The following is a 27,887-nucleotide window of genomic DNA, read 5'->3' on the forward strand; positions in this document are numbered from 1 at the left end:
TTTGCTCATTAAATAAGCAAAGAATGTCTAAATTAAAAGCACTTGTAATTAACCTAAAGTTTTAACTTTTCAGATTAGCTGACTTGAAATCTTGCCATTGGAGAACTTTAGACATCCAAACAATTACAACACAATAGGCTTTCTTTGCAAGCCTTCCACTGTATTCGGGAACATTATATTTTATATCACTGGACAGAAGTCAATGATTGCAAAAAAAATTCAAGTTCAGGAAGCACTACCATGTGTTTGACCTGAATAAATATTATTTTCATTTGGGAAACTAGCCATGACATACAAAATACCTCATGTGACACATGACACACTGCAAATGCAAATCATTACAAATCCTTTACTTTTTTCAAAGGACCCTAAAGGTGCCTTCCTCCTTTAGGATCTATTGAAAATGTCATCCCAACTGCATTTACGTTTACATTTGTCACATTTTTTCTGTAATGTATGCAAATTTCAAAAGTTGCAGGAACATTTTTAAGAGGTTCCTCTTCTTGCTCACACTCCAGCCTTTTCTGCTCCTGTATTCTGATGTGAAGTCATAATGCTAAATTTACAAAATCATATTCATGATAAAAAGATCATTTGAAATATAACTACTAAAGGACACGTGAGTTTGGAAATGAAGAAATTAGTCACATCCTCAGTTTGAACATCAGGCTGGACCTTTTTAGAACGATCAGGTTTGGTTCAGATTATTAGTTTCCCCAATGCAATATAAGTTGCGTTTTACTCCCAAAAACTCCTCCCTTGGAACCTCCAAAGAATTGTTCAGAGTGGTACTAAGGAAATCCAGTACAAGAAAGTATCTTCCATTCTTAATGGATCCTTCAATTCTTAGTGGAAGATACATGTCTAAACCCCATAGATAACTTTGAAAAGCTTCTCAACCAATATCAGGAAAAGATCCCTGACTGAGAACTATCAGACTCAAGAAAAATGGTGGAACCTCCATTGCTTGGGTCATTTAAAAAAAATTGATAAAGACTAGACAACATAGCTGAGGGAATAATCCTGCTGATCTAGTTGCTTTGATTTCCTATTTTCCTCATAAAACCTCTCTCTCTCCCTCTCTCTCTCCAACATTTAATTCACACTCTCTGTTTCAGATAGTACGAGACTAAATAAAAAGTCAGATTAAAACTGGACAGGTCAGTAAAGATGGCAAGGTGGGGACACTACTAGTCATGTGTGGGATGACTTTTCTTTATTTGTTTCCTGTCCATGTTTCTCACCTGGATTACAGCTGAGCCCATCATCTTGCAGAGTAAATCTTGGGAAACATGAACACCTGTAAGACCCCACTGTATTGATGCACAGGTGCTGACAGAGCTCTCCAGGATAGACAAGGCACTCATCCAGGTCATCTCCAGGTAAGTTGTTAGACAGTTCAGCTTCGTTACTGATGGACAAGGCTTCATTGTGATCCTCAATTTCTGAAACTACCAACATTATAGCATCATTAAGCAAGACAAGAACCTAGAGAATACTGCATGTACTGTCATGAGGAAAAAAACACCAGAAGACACAGTGAAACCCACCTTAAGCAGCGATTCAAGGGATAAAAAAAAATATTTGCCCTAAATAGGTGGTTCTTTAACTAAATGGCAATCATAACTGTTGTGTAAGCTTTGAGGATGCAGTTCTTTAAAGTGGCCACCGACTAAAGGACGGTCCTTCATGCACTTTCACTCTGTTTGTAAGGTCCACTATATTATTATTTGTATGGCAGTAGTGCCTAGAGGCTCCAACTGAGACTGGGGACTGACTGTCCTAGGTACAGTACAGAAGTACAGTAAGAGCCAGCCCCTGTCCTAAAAGCTTACAATCTAAAGAGACAAGCCAGACAAAAGATGGGAAGGGAATCAGAAGCTCAGAGAAACACAGTGTTGCTCAAGCAAAAACAGAAGGTCAGTGGGAAAAGCGGAAATAGAATCCAGGTCTCTTGAGTCTCAGTCCAGTGCTCCATGCTGACTATCCCTACCCATTATAATTTCATCTTGGATAAAGTTACTGATATGCTTCTAGGGCAGGTGCTATACCTTGACCCCACTCTCCGTCTCTCTTGTGGGCACTCTTTCTAAGCCCCAGGCCCTTAGCTGTACTTCTCTTAGGCTGGCACTCTGTGGCATATGCCACTTTTCGACTGTATCACCAGGTTACAGTACCCAGTCTCGCCGACGTGTTATCCCAGCAGGCCCACATTTTGCTTTGCTATACATTTCTCTCCAGGAGCTGCGATCAGCTGATGAACATAGTGACTTATGACAGCTTTTTCAAAACACATACGATTTATTTATCCATAGGAACATAGCAAGTACAGTAACCAGGGTTAAAATGACAAAAGCCTAAATGCATTATCCTGCATTGGCCTTTCCTTGCCAGTTCTAGGTAGGTGAGGCAGACTGTCCAGGAAGCTTCTACCTCTCAGTCTGATTTCCCCAGTCAGTGTCTCTCCCGTTAGTTCACTGGATTTTTATCCATTATTTCCTTTCCTTTGTCTGATTTGGGACCCTGCACCTGATTCAAACTGGTCTATATGTTTCTCCATAGGGCATTAGCGGTAGCCACCCATCAAGTATTGTTCCTCTGAGCCCAGGCAATTGAATTAAAAACCTAGGTAGTTGGGAAGAGCTGGACTTAATTCTAAACTGGCCACAAGATAACCTCTAAACCCACAAATATGCACACAGTATTCATAAGAATACTATCAATAATTTCCTATTCTTCACAGTCATCTATCCATATATCTACTAATAATTTGAAGAAGAAATAAACATTGAGAGATGATCAGAGTAATCAGAAAGAAAAGGAGTACTTGTGGCACCTTAGAGACTAACCAATTTATTTGAGCATAAGCTTTCGTGAGCTACAGCATCCGATGAAGTGAGCTGTAGCTCACAAAAGCTTATGCTCAAATAAATTGGTTAGTCTCTAAGGTGCCACAAGTACTCCTTTTCTTTTTGCGAATACAGACTAACGCGGCTGCTACTCTGAAAAGAGTAATCAGAGCAGTTCCTATTCAAGGCATTACTTCTGTAGGCATGCTCTGTATGTATAGAACCAACTGAAAATGACCCACACAATTTTAAAAAATCATGTTATAGTAGTATGCTGAGCATGGGTCAGAGTATTTCTTTGGGATTAATATGCATCTGTGATCAAGGGCCTTCAGCCAAATTTAGGGTCATCTCCTCCCCCCAGCCACGTATCAAATCCTCCAGAAATGTCCTGTGCCTTGATTATATTGCTTGATTTGTCCAGAGATCTCTCTCTATAAAGCTGGAAAGCTCCCGTTTGCTGCCCCTGGAGAGATCATGGTCTAAGCCTTAGCAAACCTGCAGTGGTGTTCCCTTTTGGATCACATAAGTTTCAGTAACTTATTCTGTGGTTTCACAAAAATAAAATTCAGAAAACCTAGAGATTCTAATGCATGTTTGTGTGTGCTCAGATATTCAATGTTGCGTTCCATATCATTTCAGTAGTAAGAAACACTATTGACTATGAAATAAACACCTTGTTTTGTTCCTAGCACCTTATGTTTCAAAATCACTTAATTCCAACTCTTTGAAAACTCTTGGGGTTTTGTTTGTTTGTTTGTTTTTAAATAAAAGCTGTCATCTGTGGGGTATTGTAAGAAGAAGCATTAGTGATTATACTGAATCCTTAGCAACAGAAAAGAAATGTAAGAATGATGCCTAATGGCAACACCATTCATAGTTTTTTTTTTCATAAAAAATCCTCAGCCCACAAAGTTTAACAATAAGACAATTCCCATATTTCACTAAAGCAGGGATGCTTCAAGCCAATCAGAAAGGGGGGGAAATGTGCTTGCTTCAGATATGCCTAGTGTACCTACAGTAGGTGAGCAATCAATGCTCTCTTATCCTTTTTCCTATTCTTTCCTCTTTGTCGCTTACAAACTGCTTTGGCTGGATCAAGTGCCTGAGAGTGAACAGCAAGAGCAAAGGGTCACGCATCTATCCATGTGCAGAGCCAGAGTTTTAAAAAAGGGCCCTGCTAAGAAGCACGAGCAGAAGAGAATTTTCTGAAATCCTGCAGATAGTTTGAACAGATAACCCTAATGCATCAAAACTACTATTTTAACAGGTGTGTCCCTTTAAAGGGGAACTGTTTATGAGCGTTCTGCTTGTGGAAGATATTTTAATTTATTACACAGACAAAATATTTACCTAGCAGATGTTTTCTTTCACCAGGCCACTTCCACTTGTTGACTGAAAGTGCCTCTCTTTCTAATAGGTATAGAGTATAACGTTACTAAGGATTTAAAGGGGTTTTGTTGTATTTCTGTATGAGTTTTGGTTTGGTACTTAGAAAAATAGTTTCCTTTCAATAGGTCTGTTTCTTTACCAAGTATTTGTTTAAGCCAGTGCCACTAAAATACATTACTATGCTTCCCATTATGTAAAAGTTAATTAAATGTCAGAAAAATTGAATGCCACGTTAATTATTTTATGCATTTTAAAAGAGTAATTTAGGAAGGATTAAAGTAAAATACAGTAATTCTTCAGTTGGACTTGTCAGGCCCAAATTAAGACCTTAGAGGAGAGGAAGAAGAGACAGAGCTTGAGCAGACTGAGGGTGGAAGCATTATGCCTACCAAGTACACGTGCAGACATAACAGGTCTAGGAGTGATGGGGCAGCATGCTCACTAGGACCCCATCTACCCCCTCTGAAAAGATGTAACCTGTTATCCCAATGCAGATCTCCAGGACCCCGATTCAACAAACCATCCCTATTTAGCATAGCAGTTCAGCGGGTCCTTAACTTTCACCATTCTTAAATCCCATTAACATCAACAGGACTTACATTTAAGTATGTGCTTAAGTGCTGTGCTGAACTGGGGCACAGATGCTGTCCAGTGCCTGGCAGGGGCTGGACAGGGACAATAGCCATGCCTCCAAACATCTGGCTCTGGGTATTTTGCCCTGCCAATAGCAAGCCCTTGCCAAATCCACATCCATGTGCTTAGGGACAAAGCTGGGAAGCGAAAGCTCCTTGCTCCCGCCCCTCAGCCACACAGTGACCTCTGCTGGGGCAACTGTGAATTACACTATAGTAAAAGTGATTTCCTGCCCCCCCCCAATGAAGTTTATTGTAACAAGCCAAACAACATGTAACTATTTAAAACTGGACTAGTTACAGCAGAGAGGCCTCAAAGGAGTAGTTTTCCCCCCTCATAGCTAGAGGTGCCAAGTCTTGTCAATTCTACTCTACACAAGGGTTGACAGAAGTTGGCATCACACTAGGGTGACCAGATGTCCCATTTTTAAAGGGACAGTCCCGTATTTAAGCCCTCCTGCAGGTGTCCCGATTTTTCTTAAAAAATGGACAAATTGTCCCATATTTTCTGTTCCCCCCCACCAGTACTGGTGGGTCCTGCTGCTGGCCAGATCCCTGCTCGCCAGCCAGCCAGCCACCATTGGTGAGCGTGGGGGTCCAGTAACCGACAATGAGAGTGGGTGTGCAAGCCTGGTGGCGGGGCAAGGCTGCAGCGTGGCGGGCCGGCCACTCCCTCTGCTGGTCTGTCAGTGCAGTCCCCACTGCGTGCCAGCTCTCAGCCAGCAGGGTCTCGCCCCTTGTCCCGTTTCTGGCTGGCACTGACTGCGCTCTGTGGTGGCTGGTGAGTGTGGGTGCCAGGCAGTGGCCGGTTATGTGTCACCTCTGCTGCCCACCCATTGGCCTTTTATGTGCTCTCCCTCTCGCTGTCCTCTCACTGCTTTGCCCCTTCACCCCCCAGCCCTGGTGCTCATCCATAACTACCCCCCCTCCCGCCAGCGGGGCGCGTCTCACTCCCAGCACTGTGCAGAGAACCAGCACCTGGTCAGAATGCTCAGCTTGCCAACAGCCTGGCCGGCAGGATCCTTCCTTCCCACACTGCCTCTGGCTGGGCTAGCACCCCAGGAAAGCCCAAAATCCTCTGGCCCCAAGTGCTGGCCAGGAGAAGCCAAACCCTGCATGTGCCAAAGCCCCGTACAGCATTGGCACAGAGAAGCCTCTCCACCCCTCAGCTAAGCTCTGGAGTCAGGGCCAGCTCTAGGATTTTTGCTGCCCCAAGCAAAAAAATTTTGGGCTGCCCCCGCTTTTTTTTTTCATGCCCCCCTGACGCTGGCTCTGCCCCAACTCCACCCCTTCCCAATCCCTTCCCCAAATCCCTAGCCCTGCCTTCTCCCCCGGGCGTGCTGCATTTCCCCCCCCCATTGCTTCCCGCGGCTCCTCCCTCGCAACCTCCCACCCTAGCTTACCTCCACTCCGCCTGCTCCCCTGAACACGCCATCACTCCGCTTCTCCCCCCTCCCTCTCAGGTGAGGGAGAGGCAGCGCGTTCAGGGGAGCAGGCGGAGCGGAGGTGAGCGAGGGTGGGGGGGAGCACAGGAAGTAATGCCCCCCCCAGTAGAAGAACTGCTCCCCACCCCAGCTCACCTCCGCCGCCTCCCCTGAGCGCGTTGCCGCTCCGCTTCTCCCCCCTCTCTCCCAGGCTTGCAGCGCGAAACAGCTGTTTTGCATGTGGGAAGCCTGGGAGGGAGGGGGAGAAGCGGAGTGGCGGCGGCGCGCTCAGGGGAGCAGGCGGAGGCGGAGCGGAGGCAAGCTGGGGCGGTGGGGGTACATTTCGAGGGGGGCGGCATATTTCTAGGGGTGGCATGGCCGGCGCCGGAATGCTGCCCCTAGAAATGTGCCACCGCCCCAGGCACCTGCTTGTTTTGCTGGTGCCTGGAGCCGGCCCTGTCTGGAGTGGCAGGGGGAGAAGCAATTTCCAGCCTGTTCGTGCCCCAACCCAGTGGCTCCACAACAGCCCCCCTGGGCAGGGGCTTAGCTCCCTCTTCACTCACTCCGCTCTCTACCCGGGTCCTACCCCCAGGGAGCATGGGGCTGCTCCGTCCTCTAGGCACCCTCCGCTGCTGAGCCACCTCTCTGGCCGGGCTTGCTGAAGCTCCTGCAGTCAGGTTCCCTGGGCCCTGGTGCACAATGCATCCTCAGGGCTTAACCCCTTCCTGCCTGCACTGTAGCAGAGTGGAGCGGGGACAGGAGGTGGCTGGGTTCTGTCAGTGGCCAGCAGCAGCCTGGAGTTGTTAGCTGCCTTCTGACACTGTAGGCAGGAAGGGAAGGGAGCTGCTTCAAGCCACGGTGGGTGGAGAGAAAGACACAGGCCAGGTCATCCCTTCCCCTCCCCCTCTGTGGCTGGAAGCAGCTCCTGACCTGTCCCTCCCACACAGTGCCGAAAGGCTGCTGCTGGCCACATTCTGGTATGAACCCTGGCAGAAATCTGGGGAGTGGGGGCATGTGAACATGCATGCCCCTCCCTCCATGTGTTGCCTCAGGAAGACCCGGCACCAGGTACCAGGAGAGGCGGGTCTGTCCCGGAGGCCCAGCCAGGCATGGAGGGCTCAGAGCACCAGGCAGGGAGGGTCGGGTCGGTTGGTCACCTTCCCATGTGAGAGAGATGTACGGGAGTGTGTGTGTGTGTGTGTCGCCACTCCCTGTGTGAACCCTAAAGCTTTGAAGATAAGAAGGTAAATAAAAAGAATCCAACTCTGCAATATTTCTTTTCAACAGGGGCTCAGTCAACTTGATGTTAATTTGAACGTTTGTACTACATAGTTCTGATTGATTACCGTTGAACTTGCTTGAATACGAATAATTTTACCAGGTGTCCCGTATTCAGCATAGGGAAATATGGTCACCCTACATCACACAATCCTGAGAACTCAAAGTGAAGGTGAGGGGTTTACAAGTAACAGGGGACTTTGTGTCAGGTAAAGAGCTTCAGATACAGAACAAACCAAAGCTTCATCCTTCTACCATCCGTCTATTGCTTGCAAGAGCCACGGCTTTTAAAAGAAATGGGCTGGTAATTAGATGTGTGCAAAATTCAAAAGTGTTCATTTGGGGGAACTTATTTGTGCACAAAGGTTTGTTATATTTGTTTTGCCCAGTCCTGCTGTAGAGGATGGCTATTGCCATATAAAAAACCTAATTTTCTTTGCGGTTTAAGATTTGAAGCTCTCTTCACTTGGAAGGGATCCCTTCTTGTTCAAATATGCCCATACCCAGCCAAATTTCACTCCAAAAGATGAGTTCACCAGAATGACTTTTCCTCCTCCAAAACAGCTCAGTTTGAGTACCAAGTGAAATGCAAAAAAACCCAAAGCACAAACTTAGAAAACTAGTACAAATATTTTGCACATCTCTATTAGCAAGATAAAGCTAGCGATACCTTACTACCACCTCAAGGGAAAACAGCTGATCTGATTAGACAGCATGGCACAGGTAAGGACCAAGATCTTCAGCTGCTATAAATTAGTGTAGCTCCATTGATCCTAAAAGAAGATCTGGCCAAAACCCAAATTCTTTAAAAATATGCAATGGATTTCTGCAACTTTTCACATGCTGTACCTATCTGAAGAATCAAACTATTGTTGCATCAGTGTGACTGTTCTGGGCATTCTTAACAAAATATGAAATGATTATTAAAAACATTGGTACACAGAGTTCCTTTTTCACTCTACTTCTGATATGCTGTTCAGCAAACAAGATTCTTTAGGAGAGACTTCCGGAGATTTTTTGGGTTGGAATTTCCAGGAGCTTTGAAAACTTTCACATGAAAGCACTGAGAACATCAGGGTCACATTTTATACCGTCTTACTTTTTAAATTCCCATGTGCATCTTTCGCCTTCCTTTAAAAAACAAACAAAAAAAAAGAAGCGCAGTGTATTTTTTTTACATACTATATGCTAATACTCTGGAAAAAACCGAGTGGAGAAATAACCCCCTGTCCTTTGCCCCAGGTGAAAATGTACACAAATATTGTCATTTCCCCTAGAAATCTTTAAAACATCGTGTCTTTAAAAGCTTTCCACTCTTTAAAAAGAAAATACATAAGAGCCTGTGTGTTCTAGATTTCTGTTTCTTATTGAAGTTCCACAGCTTTTGAACGTCAGAAATGTGTGTGTAACACAGCACTAGCTGCACTACCCAGGCCCTACACTGGTTTAAAACAGAATCATTCCACGTACAAATTGGGAGAAGAGAATGGGCAAGGATTTGAAGCCAGCATGCTAGATGGCTATCCAGAGGGACAATTACTTGTTAGTTATGTGTAACAGGCGCTTGGTACATCATGCTGGAGAAAGTATAATCTAGTGGTTAGAGAAAGGGACGACGAGTCTTGACTCTACCATTCTGTTCCCTGGTTCCACAACTCTCTCACTGTGTGACCTTAGGTAAATTCACTTAACTGCTTGGTGTCAGTATATTCATTTTCAAAATGGATATAACACTATTTGCACACCTTGCAAGGACACTAAGGAGCTGCATTAATGTTTGTAAAAAACCTTGAGTCCCTGACTGACAAGTGTTGTGGTATTTAATGCAAAACAAGGATAGGCCGATATGTGTCCGTTTTGGTTCATCTGCAGTTTGCAAACCTTATTCAAGAGGTTTTGTTTGCGCCATAAACCAGGGGTCAGATTGTTTGGAGCAAACTCAGGGCTTGGCCACACGGAGACTCTAGGGTATAGTCTACAGTGCACAAACCTGCTGCACACTAAGTCACTGTGTGGACCTTGCTACTGTGCACTAAATGTCCTGTAGTGTGCTTTGACCTACTGCAGTCAAAGTGCGCTACGGAGCTTGCAGTGTGTGGTAGCAGAATCCAAAAGGCCAATTAGAACGTGGCCTATGAGTTGCTACCCCTATAAAAGGACACCCACCCCCACCTTTACCTTTGCAGTCTTCCATGGGAATGACCCACTGCCTTTCAGCCAGCCTATTCCAGCACCAGTGACTCTGGGGAGCACTGAGAGGCAGCTCCACCAATCTCCTTTGGTATTTTGGTATGGTTGTACCCGCCAATTTTAAAAGGATCTTTTGAGGGCTCAGAGCTGCCCATCTGCCTATGTCAAAAAGGCAGGAAACAGATTGCCCTGCTGCTACCATTATGTTTACTGAGCCGGAGAGACAGGAACCCCCAGCCTCTTCAACACCATTTGGTAGGGAGCTACTTGCTTCCACTGAAGGTGGACTCAAGGGAGAGGATGGGGAGAAAATGTCGCTAGTGATGCCCTAAGTCTGCATTTTGAAGAGGCAAACGCTTTTTCAGTGAAACTATTCAGCACACCCTGTAGAAACTACTTGGCTTTACATCAGTGTTGTGACAAGCAACAAGGAAACAAGAGGACTGAGACCTTGGTTAAGGCTTTGTGGGCATGGAGAGTTACTCTTGACGAACTCTGTGTAGATGCTCTTATTACAGAATAAGAGTGCCTTACTCCAGATTTGCCTAATACAGTGGAGTTAATCTGCTTTAAATTCATACCCTACCTCATTCCAGATTAACTTTCACGTGTAGACAAGCCCTAAGCATTAGTAAATATTTCCTTTGCACAGAAAGGAACAGTCAGTCCTATTTGGCTCAGTGAAAGCGTTGTGGGTAACCATTCTGGACAATCTAGTAGGTTGCATCATCCAACCTGGCGGCTAATGAAATACCAGCAGATAGGTGGGCACCCCAAGTTCAGAGGCATCTAAAATTTCTGACCCAATTCAGTCCATCTCTGGTCCAAAGGAAGCGCTTTATTTTTGACTGAAAGTGAAACCAATTGTACTTCCACAGTATCAGTTTTGGGGTTTTTTTGGTCTTGAATGAAGAAACTGCTCATCTGTACAACTGCCTGTAATTAAAACCAGGGAACCTACTTCTCTCAGGTGTCACTGTTGGCAGAGGTTCGGGATGCCTTTTTATTTCTGGAGGAATAAGATGATCTTCTCCTTCACAGCAGGACAGCATCACGTGGTTGCAGGGATAGCCGAGATTTGGGTTGGACTCACAAGTTTGCCCCTCACTTTTTACCCTCAGTCCCAGAGTGCAGCAATCACAACATTGCTGTAAAGAAAGGAGACAATTAGCAGACTAGTTTTTTTGTGCCTGTGTTATATATAAATAGAGGTGGGCCCAAGCCCCAGAATTGAGTCGATCTGAACTTCCCCCAGGAGCAAGGATGTCTGAATCAATGGTTAGGATTTAGCCAATTACAGAAATGGGAGCCTCACTCCCTGCTTATTTGGCCTGTCTAGTACAAAGAGGGCAATTGAAGTTGGATGGATATTGAAGTCTAGCTGCAATGTGGACTTCAGTTACTGTTCACATGGAAGCAGAAGGCAAATGCTGTAGGAACAGCTGCTCACAACCGTTGCATACATTAGTCATTGTTTTGGATATATGTTAATACACCACAGACTAGATGTGGAAAATGTGTAGGTTCTTTAAGACAATCTCAAATGAACATACAGAACCTTAGCAAGCAATCAGTTACTGTCTAATAAATTGTCAGATATCTTTTTATAAGTACCATGCTTCATAGAGCAAGTTACCGTTTCATTGGTCTCACATTAGATTTGTCTTTATGTTGGATTTTTGACAAAACTGCAGTAGCAACAGTAAATGAAATAGTGCTCCTTTGACAGCTTGGGCTAATTAGATACATAGGAGGGAAAATGACTGAATGCATATTGGAATCTGCATATTGTGCGATACTTTAGCCTTCGATCGCTAAATATAATACCATTTCACAAACACCCAAATGAAGTGAATTTACCATTATCACATAATTAATATTTCTGTCAACGTACTACCCAGTCTTTTGCAATGAATCCTACACACTAGCCTACACAAGAAGTTAGCCAGCTCTTAATAAGGGCTAAAATAGCCAGTTTGAGATGAGGTTAGAACAGCACTGCTAACATAATCAACTTTTTCTTTCACAATAAGATTGTTAATTTATCATAGGAGGTGATGGTAGTTACCCCATGGCATTCAACTTATGATCCCTTTGCAAAACCCTAAACTTCACTGTGGCACACTGAGCATTATATTTACCAGGTCCACAAATGTAGGAGACTACTGAGGGCTAGATTGTCCCTGGCCCTTACATCAGTTTATAGAAAAGGGAAGAGGGTATAGGACGCTGTCCTCCTTTAGCACTCTGCATAAGCACCAGGAATACTCAGATGAACAGAGACTGCTCCCTCCAGACACCTATTGTCCAGCAAAGGGACTCTGGCTTTTGTATTCCCGGACTCCCCTGAACATGAGCCCACATAGCTGACAGCTGCAGAGACGGGGTTAGGAAACAGACCAGAATGCATTGCTAAGAATTGCACCCGTCCTCCCCTTCCATGGGTCATTTAGAAGGGATAACACAGATTGTGGGCTTTCCCTGCACACTGGGGAGATGGGGGAGGATTCGTTCTGTCCTGGGGCACATCCCTCCTGGAGTTTCCCTTGCGGTGGGGTGATTGTACTGACCTTTACTCAGGGCTATATGCAATTTCCACAATCAGGCCACAAAAGTGCATGAGACAAACACAGAATCCTATACATGTTTAAGAGTCCTTTCTGAGCATCTCTCATGTTTCAGCATAATTAGCAGCTAATCAAGCAAGGAAGTGGAGAAGCTAACTCTCCCTGCTACACAGACTAAAGGGAGATCACATGTAAATGAAGATGCCCACCATGATGTGAATATTAAATAGCTGACCTGACACCTTAATAAGTACATTTAGATGCCCACATTCACAGTGAATGGTTATAAAATGCTTGACAGCACTCAGAATCTCCCTTCCTCTAGATAAGTGATGAGAGTCAATGTGTCCAGTTCTCATTTATACCTCTGGAACCCCACTGAGACTGCCCATATGAACTAAGACCAGGGAATTCAGTTTAGTTCAGCTGCAGACAGCAATCAATGGCATGAAACAGAAGCCACATTTAAACTGGCACCAGCTGACAATGTCAGCAGAAATCCCAAAAACTAAATGAGGTGAAAACTGAACTAAGCTCTCTCTTCCAGAGCTGGTCGTACCAAACCAGTCTCCTATCAAAGGCTGGTTTCCTCCCAGCATCATGCTGTGCCCGTTCACACACCATCCCTGTCAAACTTGGATTTTTCACCAGTACTGCTCCCACTATGGACAGGGCTGTAACAGAGAATCTGGGCTTTAAGGGCTTCCTCCAAAAGACCCACAAAAGGCAGTGCATGGAACTCAGTTTTTCTGCATCTGAAGAATGAAGGGCTGAGTCGCCTCTGTGAAGATTCAAACCTGCAGTTTCAGGGAGCCTACATATTTCATACCTGATGTTCAGGCCACAAAACTATTCCCCCTCCTTGCTCACTTTACTCCCTCGACTTCTCAGCCTTTGCTCTAGCACACCACATGTCCTAATGTGGCTTATACTACTATTTGTAAGAGCTTCAGAAATTTAATAGACGATCAAACACTGTACACAGCCGCACATTTAACAGCCACAGAGAAAAATCCAAAAAGACAGATTGGGCCACCTTTTCTAAAGCAAAGTCTGTTCACACTGGGTTTTTTTGGGTGGGCACCAATCTATAATTGCAGGCCCTACTCCTGCCATTGACAAACTAGCCTTTGGTACTACAGCTGCTTTAAGGTTTTGTCAAAACATTGCTTCCCAACAAAAACGGCTTTTCAACTAAAATGGCTTTTCATTTTGTTAGCCATGTTCTACATTTTGTTTAAAATAAACAAAACCATTATTAATGACTTTGAATGGCCACTGTGAATGACGATGAATAGTTATGGGGCCAGGGAGAGGGAGTGGAAATGACTCTACTGCCAGGTAGGTAGGCCATGCACCTAGGATATGGGAGACCCAAGTCCAAATCTCTGCTCCTATGACTGATTATTTATAAACAGTAGAACCGCTTCAACAGTAGTGACTGAGACAGTCCCATACCAGAATAGCCCAGTGGCAACGTGGGAGACCCAAGTTCAAATCCCTTCTCTACATCAGGCGGGGCCTTCCACATCAGAGGTGAATTCCCTAACCACTGAAGTTGCTGCCTCTCCCCAGGACCATTCAGTAAATCTAGTCCTCATTTGCTTTTTTCATAGCTGCCAAAATCAACACGAAAAATTTGGAGTCAGCCTGAAACAAAGCATTTTGATTTTTTGTTTGGCTGAAACTATTTGGCAAACTTGGTATGAATTTGCAAATACACCTCTACCCCGATATAATGCGGTCCTCGGAAGCCAAAAAATCTTACCGTCTTATAGGTGAGACCGCGGTATATTGGGGTAGGGAGAGGAACCACTCCCCGCCCAGCTCACCTCCGCTCTGGCTCCGCCTCCTCCCCTGAGCGTGCCGCCACTGCTCCGCTTCCCCCCCTCTTCCTTCCTTCCAGGATGCCACACCAACCAGCCGTTGGCGCGGGAAGCCTGGAAGGAAGGGAGGGAGGCGGGGGGAGAAGCAGAGCACCGTGCTCAGGGGAGGAGGTGGAGCAGAGGTGAGCTGGGGCGGGGAGCTGTTCCTCTGTGCCCCCCCCCCCCCGCCCCAGCTCACCTCCGCCTCCTCCCACGAGCGCACCGCAGCTCCGCTTCTCTCCCTCCCAGGCTTACAGCGCCAATCAGCTGATTGTGGTGTGCTCGTGGGAGGAGGCGGAGCGGAGGTGAGCTGGGGTGGGGGGGCCGCAGCAAGTAAGGGGGCGCAGGGCGGGCAGAGGAACCGCTTGTGGTAACACAAATTCAGATATAATGAGGTAAAGCAGCCCCACTCCCCGGAGTGCTGCTTTACCGCATTATATCGCACCGTAGTATATCGGGGTAGAGGTGTAGTTTTGGCTCAACAGAAACTGCATTTGTTGGCAAATAACTATTTGCTGAAAAAAAGTCACCCAGCTCTATTCATCACTTCACATTCTGCTCCTCTCCAGAAATATAGTGTCTTGAAATGTTGGTTAATTGGGTTAGATTGTAAGATCTTTTGAAGCTCTTTTTTATATTCCCTGTAAAGTCTTTACACTTAGAACACTAAAAAAGCAATGGCCATAATGGGGGGGGGGGGGCGAGATATAACTACAGTTAACTCCTCACTTAAAGTCGTCCTGGTTAACGTTGTTTCGTTGTTACGCTGATGATCAATTAGGGAACACGCTAGTTTAAAGTTGCGCAATGCTCCATTATAATGTTGTTTGGCAGCTGCCTGCTTTGTCCACTGCTTGCAGGAAGAGCAGCCTGTTGGAGCTAGCTGGTGGGGGCTTGGAACCAGGGTGGACAGGCAGCCCCCCATCAGCTCCCCGTTCCCCTAAGTTCCCAGTGCGGCAGCCGCCCAGCCAGCTACCAATTGCCAGCTACCAATTGCCGGCAGTTCAGCTGTCCCTCCCCCCACTGCCATGTGCTGCTCCTGCCCTCTGCCTTGGAGTAGCTCCCGGGAGCCTTCTGCTTGCTTTTAGGTCTGTAATGGAGTGACCAGAGAGATAGAAGTGTTCTCCAACTGGTTTTTGAATGTTATAATTCTTGACATCTGATTTGTGTCCATTTATTCTTTTACGTAGAGACTGTCCAGCTTGGCCAATGTACATGGCAGAGGGGCATTGCTGGCACATGATGGCATATATCACATTGGTGGATGTGCAGGTGAACGAGCCTCTGATAGTGTGGCTGATGTGATTAGGCCCTATGATGGTGTCCCCTGAATAGATATGTGGACACAGTTGGCAACGGGCTTTGTTGCAAGGATAGAGGAGTTACTGTATATAGTTTTCCCATTAGCATTTTCTATGACACCGCCAATGAAAGGAGAAGTGTTTGATTATAATACTGTCGAAACATCCTTCTTAATTTTCAAGAGATGTGATTCACTATTACTATTATTGATTTTTCTTTCTCGTACAAGCCACTATATCCTAGGAGCTGCGCAGACAGAATAGAAAGGCAAATTCCCTGCCTTGAAGAGAGTAGAGTTTAAAATCACTTCATTTGAATGAAAGCATTACATTAACATCTGCATAGCATGGAATCACAGTGCTGAGGTTTGCAAGTTTTACGACAACTAAGGGTATGTCTACACTATGAAATTAGATCGATATTATAGAAGTCGATATTTAGAAATCGATTTTATACAGTTGATTGCATATGTCCACACTAAGCGCATTAAGTCAGCAGAGTGCGTCCTCACTACCGTGGCTAGCATCGACTTACGGAGCGGTGCACTTTGGGAAGCTATCCCACAGTTCCCGCAGTCTCCGCCGCCCATTGGAATTCTGGGTTAAGCTCCCAGTGCCTGATGGAGCAAAAACATTGTCGCGGGTGGTTTTGGGTACATGTCATCAGTCGCCCCTCCCGCCGTGAAAGCAACGGCAGACAGTAGTTTTGTGTCTTTTTTCTGTATAGATGCCATACTGCTTTCAGCAGATGGTGCAGTAGGACTGCTAACTGTCGTCATCCACTGCAACTCTGCTCTGCTGCTATTGTCTCAATAGCGAATTTCTCCATGTTGTCTGTCATGGGCTCCCGGGTATGTGTGTTCTTCTTTGGGAAATGTGCGCGGTGCTAACCATCGTCCTCCATCGCTTCTGCTGCAACTCTGCTTTCCTGCTCTCATGAATCCACCTCACAGGTCCTCTCGTCGTTCTCTATAAATATCTATTCTTGTGGCATCCATCGTAAGCCACCACTTCCGCTGCAACTCTGCTCTCCTGCAGACGCCATACCACGGCAAGCATGGAGCCCGCTCAGATCACCGCAGCAGTTATGAGCATTGTAAACACCTCGCGCATTATCCTGCAGTATGTGCAGAACCAGAACCTGCAAAAGCAGGTGAGGAGGCGATGGAAGCGCGGTGACGAAAGTGATGAGGACATGGACGCAGACTTCTCTCAAAGTACGGGCCCTGGCAATTTGTACATCCTGATGGCAATGGGGCAGGCTCGTGCCGTGGAACGCTTATTCTGGGCCTGGGAAATAAGCACAGACTGGTGGGACCGCATAGTGTTGCAGGTCTGGGACGATTCCCAGTGGCTGCGAAACTTTCGCATGCGTAAGGGCACTTTCATTGAACTTTGTGACTTGCTTTCCCCTGCCCTGAAGCGCAAGAATACCAAGATGAGAGCAGCCCTCACAGTTCACAAGAAGTGGCAATAGCCCTCTGGAAGCTTGCAATGCCAGACAGCTACCTGTCAGTTGGGAATCAATTTGGAGTGGGCAAATCTACTGTGGGGGCTGCTGTGATCCAAGTAGCCAACGCAATCACTGAGCTGCTGCTATCAAGGGTAGTGACGCTGGGAAATGTGCAGGTCACAGTGGATGGCTATGTTGCAATGGGATTTCCTAACTGTGGTGGGGCGATAGGCGGAATGCATATCCCTATCTTGCGACTGGACCACCTTGGTAGCCAGTATGTAAACCGCAAGGGGTACTTTTCAATAGTGCTGCAATCACTGGTGGATCACAAGGGACGTTTCACCAACATCAACGCGGGATGGCTGGGAAAGGTACAGGACACTCGCATCTTCAGGAACTCTGGTCTGTTTGAACAGCTGCAGGAAGGGACTTACTTCCCAGACCAGAAAATAACCGTTGGGGATGTTGAAATGCCTCTAGTTATCCTTGGGGACCCAGCCTACCCTTTAATGCCATGGCTCATGAAGCCGTACACAGGCAGCCTGGACAGTAGTCAGGAGCTGTTCAACTATAGGCTGAGCAAGTGCAGAATGGTGGCAGAATGTGCATTTGGACATTTAAAAGCGCGCTGGCTCAGTTTACTGACTCGGTTAGACCTCAGCGAAACCAGTATTCCCATTGTTATTGCTGCTTGCTGTGTGCTCCACAATATCTGTGAGAGTAAGGGGGAGATGTTTATGGCGGGGTGGGAGGCTGAGGCAAATATCCTGGCCACTGATTTACGCATAGCCAGACACCAGGGCAATTAGAAGAGCACAGCAGGGCAACCTGCGCATCAGAGAAGCTTTGAAAACCAGTTTCATGACTGGCCAGGCTACGGTGTGAGAGTCTTGTTTGTTTCTCCTTAATGAAAACCCGCCCCCTTGGTTCACTCTACTTCCCTGTAAGCCAACCGCCCTCCCCCTTTGATCACTGCTTGCAGAAGCAATAAAGTCATTGTTGTTTCAAAATCATGCATTCTTTATTAATTCATCACACACATAGGGGGATAACTGCCAAGGTAGCCCGGGAGGGGTGGGGGAGGAGGGAAGCACCGGGTGGGATGGTGGATGAGGGGAGGAGGGAAGGACAAGGCCATACTACACTTCTAAACTTATTGAATGCCAGCCTTCTGTTGCTTGGACAGTCCTCTGGGGTGGAGTGGTTGGGTGCCTGGAGGCCCCCCCCCCGCGTTCTTGGGCGTCTAGGTGAGGAGACTATGGAACTTGGGGAGGAGGGCGGGCGGTTACACAGGGGCTGCAGGGGTAGTCTGTGCTCCTGCTGCCTTTCCTGCAGCTCCACCAGATGCCAGAGCATATCAGTTTGATCCCCCAGTAGCCTCAGTATTGCATCCTGCCTCCTTTCATCATGCTGTTGCCACCTCTCCTCTTGCTCCCGCAACCTCTCATCTTGCTCGTCCCTCCTATCCTCGCATTCATTTTCTGCTTTCCTGGACTCTGCCATTGTTTGCCTCCACCCATTCTACGGAGCTCTTTCAGCGCGCTAGCCTCTGGGATGGAGACGATGGGGGAATGCTGAAACATTTGCAGCTGTGGGAGGAAAAAAAGGGAGAGTAGTATTTAAAAAGACACATTCTAGAGAACAATGGGTAGACTCTTTCATGGTGAACCAAGCTGTTAACATTCCATAGCACATGTGCTTTCGGTACAAGGTCTCATTTTGCCTCTTATATTGAGGGCTTGCAGGTTTGGTGAGAGATCACACATGCAGGGCTGGGCAACAGAATTCGGCTTGCAGGCAGCCATGTTAAGCCACAGTCTCTCGGCTTCTTCAACCTTCATAACATGTGGGAATGGTTTCAAACAGCAGTGCCCTCCTTTCCCATACCAAGCACCCATTGGGTTGGCCATTTAAAATGAGTGGCTGCGGTTTTCGGGTTAACTACTCCCCCTCCCCACAATTTTCTGGGATGATCGCTTCACCCCTCCTCCCACCACGTGATTAGTATCAGGAAAGATTCCTGCCAGCCAAACGCGAACAGCTCAGCGTGAATGCCGCCCACCCCCCGCTCCCGTGTGGCTAAAAGCGGGGATGATTTCTTTTCAGCCACAGGCAAACAGCCCAGTAGGAACGGCCACCTCTGCATGTCCCTGGAGGATTTCAGCTTCATCTCCAGGCACGTTAACAGACTTTTCCAGTAGCTGTACTGGCCGCGAATGCATTCCAAGTCTTCAGGGCAAATTAATCATTAAACAAGCTTGCTTTTAAGCCATGCATTATATTTAAAAGGTACACTCACCAGAGGTGCCTTCTCCAGCTTCATGGTCCGGGAGCCCACCTTGGGAGGGTACTGGCTCCAGGGTGATAAACAGTTCCTGGCTGTCGGGGAGACCAGTTTCTCCCCTTGCCTGTTGTGTGCTATCCTCCTCCTCATCAGCATCTTCTTCGTCCCCAAAATCCTCATCCCTGTTGTGTGAGACTCCCGCCTTGCAGGTGTTCACAGACAGGGGTCGGGGTAGTAGTAGGGGCACCCCCTAGAATTGCATGCAGCTCATCATAGAAGCAGCATGTCTGGGGCTCTGACCCGGAGCAGCAGTTTGCCTTTTTTGTTTTTTTGGTAGGCTTGCCTGAGCTCCTTAATTTTCATGCGGCACTACTGCAGGTCCCTGTTGTAGCCTCTGTCCATCATGCCCTTGGAGATTTTTTCAAATATTTTGGCATTTCATCTTTTGGAACGGAGTTCTGATAGCACGGCTTTGTCTCCCCATACAGAGATCAGATCCAGTACCTCCCATTCGGTCCATTCTGGAGCTCTTTTGCGATTCTGGGACTGCATGGTCACCTGTGCTGATGAGCGCGCCACACTGGCCAAACAGGAAATGAAATTAAAAAGTTCCTGGTGCTTTTCCTGTGTACCTGGCTAGTGCATCTGAGTTGAAAGTGCTGTCCAGAGCCATCACAATGGAGCACTGTGGGATAGCTCCTGGAGGCCAATACTGTCGAATTGCGTCCAAACTAACCCAAATTCGACCTGGTGATGTCGATTTCAGTGCTAATCCCCTTGTCGGGGAGGAGTACAGAAATCAATTTTAAGAGCCCTTTAAGGTGACAAAAATGGCTTGTTGTGTGGACGAGTGCAGGGTTAAATCGATCTAACGCTGCTAAATTCGACCTAAACTCGTAGTGTAAACCAGGGCTAAGATACAAACCATCGGCAAAATTCTCCTCTTCACTTATATCTACACTAGGAGTGCTCCACTGGCATGGGAATACTATACTGGCAAAGTGGTGAAACCACCCCACCACAAACAAAACAAGCTATACCAGGAAAAGCACAGCTTTGCCATGTAATTGGGTCAACACAAGGGGCTTCTGCTGGCACGACTACGCTGGTCAGGGATCACACCTGACTGACATAGCCATGTTGGCAGAAGTCAACATCAACCTGGCCTTACTCACTGAGAGTTCCTTGTGTGTGAAGCAACCACAGTACAGCAATAGTGCTCTGCACTGCATATATGACACCCCCACAGATCTAAGAGTAGCATATTTGCCTTATTTCTGAAGTAACTAAAGGCCAAAATCTACCAACAAATAGAGTTGTGAAAGTTTCATTGATTTCTCTGCATGTTTCTGAGGGCAGAATTTTGGCTCTAAACAAATATTATTTTGAAGATTAATCATCCCCTAGAAATGATAAGCCTGCATACCTAATTAAACCCTTTACTACACAGTGGATGACCTTCTATTTTCCTTACCAACAAATCAAGTTATTCGCAAGACTCTCGGATGCATTAGAACAGACAGAGCTAATAAGTTTCCTGCTGATACAATGGAATATTACATCTGAGCACACAAACACCTACATAAATTCTGATCAGTGTTTAAGGAATTCTGAAACCTTCACTTCAGGCCCAAACTGGAGAAACGTGCATAACAAATAAGAGGCCAGATCCTTAGCGGGTGTAAACTGGCTTAGCTCCTTTAACTTCAGTAGAGCTAGGCTGATTTAGACTGGCTGAGGTTCTGGCACATGGTTCATTACTCGAATCACCAGTTAATAGCCCTTCTTTATTTATGAGAAAAAGCCTCTATAGTAATCTAAATATTTGTTTCTTGTCAAATTTTTTGTTTAGCTGGTAAATGAAACTGCTATTCAATAAAGTGTCTAAGCTGACAAATTGTTCAGTAATGGGGCTTTCCAATTATATCTTTGATTAGGCTTTTCCCTATCATTTTCTAAAATCTATTACCGCAGATAAAAAAAACTGAAGTAAACTTCTCCCACCCTCTTCCAAATGGAGAAAGCAATAATAATTAAAAAAAACAAAACCCAGCAAGTTTAATCTTAACAATGAGAGAGAAACAATACAAATTACCTCATTACAAAGTTTTACAAATCTCAGGCACAATTAAGCCTGAATGCAAACTACCAAAATATTTAGCTAAGTATGATTTCCATGCCCTATCCATGCAACTTTATAAATAACTAAACTCCATGACACAAATATAAAACACCTTTAAAAAAATTGCACAAAACTCAATACATCTGCATCAGAATAGGACTTGCAAAAGTACCAACGGGTCTTGCCTTGTAAAAAGATCCTTCACAGATATTGCTTTCATCAGGTCCACACGAATCTCCTTCCTTGGCTGCGATCATGCCAGCAACACAGCTGTTTTCTTTTAAGTATGAGACACAACACTGCTTCTGAGCAATTCTGCAAAGACGGAACAGGGTTAAGTGTTAACTGGCATTCAAAAGGTAGTGCCATCAGGTTGCAAGACTATACAGTAAGAATTTGTGTCACTGGACATAGAAATATATTCATTCCTAATATGTCATCACCTTTTTTTTAAAACGTATATTATGGGCGACATCTTGTTGCCATTGAAGTCAATGGGAGTTTTGCCACCGACTTCAATGGAGCCAGGATTTCACCTGTTAAATTCTGTCTTAGATTGGAAAACGTGACTTATAATGAAAGACTTAAGGAGCTCAATCTGTTTATCTTAACAAAGAGAAGGTTTGATCCCAGTCTATAAGTACCGACATGGAGAATAGAAATTTGATAGTAGAAAGCTCTTCAATCTAGCCTGCAAAGATATAAACAAGAGCCAATGGCTGGAAGTTGAAGCTAGACAAATTCAGGCTCAAAATAAAGTGCAAATATTTAACCTTGAGGGTAAATAATCATCAGAATGACTACTCCCATATTGTGGTGAGTTCTCCATCACTAGACGTTTTTAAATCAAGACTGTATACACACACACACACACACTCTCACTCTCTCTCTCTAGTTCAAACAGGAATTAATTCAGGAAAGTCCTGTGGCCTGTGTTATACAGGAGGTCAGACTAGATGATCACAGTGGTCTCTTCTGACTTTATAATCTATCAATCAGCATTCAGATAACATAATGCCGGGCACTATATAAATACTATAGACCAATGGATTAAACCTCATTCAACATATAGCAGTGGTGGGCAACCTGAGGCTCGCAGGTCGCACGCGGACTTTCAGGGTAATCCGCTGGCCGGCTGCAAGACAGTTTGTTTACACTGACCATCCGAAAGCACGGCCGCCTGCAGCTCCCAGTGGCCGTGGTTCGCCATTCCCAGCCAATGGGAGCTGTGGGAAGTGGCAGTGAGCCCCCGCCACTTCCCACAGCTCCCATTGACCAGGACCGGCAAACCACGGCCACTGGGAGCTGTGGGCAGCTGTGCCTGCAGGCGGTCAATGTAAACAAACTGTCTTGCGGCCCACCAGTGGATTACCCCGCACATGCTGTAGGTTGCCCACCACTGACATCTAGTATTATACTCATGTTCTTAACCTTATGTTTTTGTGGTGGACCCATTTTCAGGTGATACAGGGGAAGTAGGGAAAGGATTTACTTTCTCCAGGCAGAACCCTTTATTGCTCATGACGGCCAGTTCCAGTGCCTAACACAAAGTACAAGAATTGTCCAATAGGGGGCATCCTTGTAATCTCTGGCTACCAAGTGCACCCAAAGGGCGTAAACAAGAGGTGGGCAAACTATGGTCCATGGGCCACATCCGGCCCATGGGACCATCCTGCCCGGCCCCTGAGATCCCAGCCCGGGAGGCTAGCCCCTGGCCCCGCCCCTGCTGTCCCTGCTCCACTGGCGCTCTGGCCCGCTGCTCCTGCCTGGCAGTGCAGTGGCGTGGCGGGGGCAGTCAAGGGACGGGGAGCAGGGGGGTTGGACAGGGGGTGGGGTCCCAGGGGGCAGTTAGAGGCAGGGGTGTGGATAAGGGTCGGGCAGTCAGGGGACAGGGAGGTTGGATAGGGGGCAGGGTCCGAGGGGGCAGTTAGAGGCAGGGATCCCAAGAGGGGGCGGTCAGGGGACAAGGAGCGGGGGGGGATTGGATGGGTTGGGGGTTCTCAGGGGCGGGAAGTGGAAGGGGGTGGATAGGGGGCGGGGTCCAAGCTATTTGGGGAGGCACAGCCTTCCCTACCCGGCCTTCCCTAAAGTTTCACAACCCTGATGTGGCCCTCGGGCCAAAAAGTTTGCCCACTCCTGGCGTAAACTCAATCGTCTCCAACCCACAGTCTCACAAACATGCACTGGTTGTAAGGGATCTTGCTTTTTAACAGTCAACGGATAATAGCCAGTTAGCTATCCTTTACTGACAGCAAGTTCCAAGCCAAAAATGGTTGTCAATAAGATATGTATGATTATTACAACAAAGAAACAAGTCTCCCTGGAAGCAAACTCCCCCCTCCTTTTTTTCCCCCCTGAGAAAAAATATTTCCAATTCATTTTTTTTCCTGATGCTTGGGAAAAAAAATGGAAGGAGATGTCTCATATTCCTGTGCAAACTAGCCTGTGACTGCAACTTGGCCATTGGCCATTCACACTTAAAATGTCAGTGGCCAACTGCACCAGGTTTAAGTTAATATTTACATGCTGGACAATGTATGAATAGTGTTATCAGTTAATCAATGGCCTGTGGTTGAATAAAGGAATATGATCTTTTTTTCCCTTTGTGTTTTGTTTTTCCAGTAATGTTTGCTTCTTGTTCCCATGTGAATTGCCAACGAGAAAAAACATAGTGCTTTGTTTGAAATTTTAGTGGCTAATGTCCAACCATATTTGAGCACTGAATCTAATTTTTTACTGCCATCATAGGACATCTGAAATTTTATTGATGGCTATTATGGCTCTTTGAAAGCATCCAAAAGACCAACACTGAATGAAGTAGTTTTTTGGATGTAAAGCACCTACAATCCAAAAATCATTAGCTGCTGTTAAAAGGCCGAAGTCTGCATGGATTAACGGTCCTCAGAAATATAACATTTTGCCTTGAAAAGTTCCTTTCCAATACAAAAAATGGTAAAATGGTGATCCAGTGCTATAGGAAGTGCAACTGGTCATTTTTATACTTGTAACTTCCTTAGGGCTGGTCTTCACTATGGGGAGATTGATGCTGCTGCAATCAACACACCAGAGGTCGATTTAGTGGGTTTAGTGAAGACCGGCTAAATTGACCACAGAGCGCTCTCCAGTTGACCCCGGTACTCCAGCTCCCCAACAAGATTACGGTAAGTCGATGAGAGAGCATCTCCTGCCAATGCAGCACAGTGAAGATACTGGGGTAAACTGACCTAAGCTATGTCGACTCCAGCTGATTAGCCCTCAACTGGAGTATTGTACCCAGTTCTGGGGGCCACACTTCAAGAAGGATGTGGACAAATTGGACAAAGAGCAACAAAAATGATTAAAGGTCTAGAAAACATGACCTATGAGGGAAGATTGAAAAAATTTGGTTTGTTTAGTCTGGAAAAGAGAAGACTGAGAGGGGACATCATAACAGTTTTCAAGTATGTAAAAGGTTGTTACAAGGAGGATGGAGAAAAATGTTTTTTCTTAACCTCTAAGGATAGGACAAGCAGCAATGGGCTTAAATTGCAGCAAGGGAGGTTTAAATTGGACATTAGAAAAAACTTCCTAACTGTTAGGGTGATTAAGCACTGGAATAAATTGCCTAGGGAGGTTGTGGAATCTCCATCGTTAGAGATTTTTAAGAGCAGGTTAGACAAACACCTGTTAGGAATGGTCTAGATAATACTTAGTCCTGCCATGAGGCAGGGGACTGGACTATATGATCTCTCAAGGTCCCTTCCATTCCTATGATTCATGTAGCTGGAGTAGCATACCTTAGGTTGACTTACCCCAGTAGTGAAGACAAGCCCTTAGACATTTCACGATGGTTTAATTTTGGGTACTGTACCACTGAACCATTAGCTGAGCAGATAAAAGCTTTACCTTATGTATTCGTATTTATTTCCTATTCACAAACCCATTCTTAGATGGCTAGGTAGGTGGATTGTTGGACTCTGGGGGCCTTTCTCAAAAATTCACGCTGGTATAACTACATCAATGTATTAAATTGGTGCAAGCCTCCAATATAAACATGCTCCACTGACACAAAGCAGGGCTTGTGCCAGAGCAGTTCAACACGGTAACATATGTCATGGGGTAAGAAAGAAGGTCCTCGGCGATCTGTAACTGGCTAAAAGATAGGAAACAAAGGGTAGGAATAAATGGACAGTTTTCACAGTGGAGAGAGGTAAATAGCAAGGTCCTCCAAGGACCTGTTCTGGGACCAGTGCTGTTCAACATATTCATAAGTGATCTGGAAAAAATTTTAATACAGTAAATTAACCCTTGTTTAAAGTATTTAAGACATTTTAGCTAGATTTGACTTTTCTCATTGACATTATGGATATAGTATTGCATGTACCCCAATAATACCTAGGTCAAAATGGCTGCAAAGTTTGCAGATGATACAAAATTACTCAGAACAGTTAAATCCAAAGTTGATTGCGAAGAGTTATAAAGGGATCTCACAAAACTGGGTAACTGGGCAACAAAGCAGATTAAATTCAATGTTGATAAGTACAAAGCAATGCACATTGAAAAACATGCTCCCAACTATGCATACAAAATGATGGGTACTAAATTAGCCGTTAAAACTCAAGAAAGATCTTGGAGTGATCATGGATAGTTCTCTGAAAACATCTGCTCAATGTGTAGCAGCAGTCAAAAAGCTATCAGAATGTTAGAAACCATTAGCAAAGGGATAGATATTAAGACAGAAAATATAAATACCACTATATAAGTCTATGGTATGCCCACACCTGGAATATTTAGTGCAGTTCTGGTTGTCCCATCTCAAAAATGATACATTAGAATTGGAAAAAGTTCCACGAAGGGCAACAAATATGATTAAGAGTATAGAACTTCCATATGAGGAGAGATTTAAAAGGGACTGTTCAGCTTAAAAAAGAGATGACTGGGGGGATACGATAGAGGTCTATAAAATTATGAATGGGGAGAATAAAGAAATGTTATTTTCCCCTTCAAATAATACAAGAACCAGGGGTCACCCAATGAAATTAATGGACATCAGGTTTGAAGCAAACATAAGGAAGAACTTCTTCACACAAAGCAGAGTCAACCTGGAGATGCTGTGAAGACCAAAAGTCTAACTGGGTTCAAAACAGAATTAGGTAAGTTCATGGAGGATAGGTTCATCAATGGCTATTAGCCACGATGGTTAGGGATGCAACCCCATGCACTGGGTGTTCCTAAACCTCTGTCTGATAGAAGCTGGGACTGGATGACAGGGGATGGATACACTCAACAATTGCCCTGATCTGTTCATTTCCTCTGAAGTATCTGGCACCAGCCACTGTTAGAAAACTGGCTACTGAGCTAGATGGACCATTTTCTGACTCAATATGTCCATTCTTTATGTTCTTATCAATATAAACGGGATGGGTGTAAGCCCTGCTTTATTCTAGTGCAGCTTTATTCTAGTGCAGCGTGTCTATATTAGGAGTTTGTATTGGTTTGACTGCATTGATGTAGTTATCCCAGTGCAAATTTCCTTAATGTTGACAGGTTTTCAGCAGAACTTTTCTGTGCTCTAGCAGTCACTCCTTGTTAATTTATTGCTGTCATTTCCTGGCAGCCAGTTTGACCCACGTATTATTGGGGTATATTCAACACTATATCCATAATGTCAATGAGAAAAGTCAAAACTAGCTAAAAATATCTTACATATTTTAAACAAGGGTTGATTTACTGCTTAAAATGAGGAGGACTGGGGGGAGGGGGAAAGGAAGAAAAAATGTACACCATTATAGTTTTGGGTTGTTTTTAAACTTGTGACTCCTGGACATAGTAAGAAAAATCTCACTGTCTGGCCAAACTAGGGTGACCAGACAGCAAATGTGAAAAATCAGGAGAGGGGGTGGGGAGTAATAAGAGCCTATATAAGAAAAAGACCCCAAAATCGGGACTGTCCCTATAAGATCAGGTTTCAGAGTAGCAGCCGTGTTAGTCTGTAGTCGCAAAAAAAAAAAAAAGGAGTACTTGTGGCACCATAGAGACGAACCAATTTATTTGAGCATAAGCTTTTGTGAGCTACAGCTCACTTCATCGGATGCATGCAGTGGAAAATACAGTGGGGAGATTTATATACACAGAGAACATGAAACAATGGGTGTTACCATACACACTGTAACGAGAGTGATCACTTAAGGTGAGCTATTACCAGAAGGAGAGCGGGGGGTGTGGGGGAGAGAGAGATGGGCGGAATAAACATGGGGAAATAGTTTTACTTTGTGTAATGACCCATCCACTCCCAGTCTTTATTCAAGCCTAAGTTAATTGTATCCAGTCTGCAAATTAATTCCAATTCAGCAGCCTCTCGTTGGGGTCTGTTTTTGAAGTTTTTTTGTTGAAGAATTGCCACTTTTAGGTCTGTAATCGAGTGACCAAAGAGATTAAAGTGTTCTCTGACTAGTTTTTGAATGTTATAATTCTTGACGTCTGATTAGTGTCCATTTATTACCTAGGCCGAGCTAAATACCATGCCTGTATTATCTATACAGAGGGCA

The 27,887-nt window shown here is 45.3% G+C and overlaps 1 protein-coding gene across 2 annotated transcripts in view; it reads right to left on the reverse strand.

Moving 5' to 3' along the window:
- FBLN2 (fibulin 2) overlaps positions 1-27,887 on the reverse strand; it is a 192,145-nt gene that overhangs the window by 39,924 nt on the left and 124,334 nt on the right. For both annotated transcript variants that reach the window (XM_074958111.1, XM_074958110.1), the window contains exons 4-6: positions 21,546-21,675; positions 10,727-10,913; positions 1,245-1,451 (exon numbers count right to left, since the gene is read on the reverse strand). In XM_074958111.1, the coding sequence (XP_074814212.1) occupies positions 1,245-1,451; positions 10,727-10,913; positions 21,546-21,675 (524 nt within the window). The remainder of the gene's footprint in view (positions 1-1,244; positions 1,452-10,726; positions 10,914-21,545; positions 21,676-27,887) is intronic.

This window comes from Natator depressus, chromosome 7 (assembly GCF_965152275.1).
Source record: "Natator depressus isolate rNatDep1 chromosome 7, rNatDep2.hap1, whole genome shotgun sequence".
NCBI classification, from domain to species: domain Eukaryota; kingdom Metazoa; phylum Chordata; order Testudines; family Cheloniidae; genus Natator; species Natator depressus.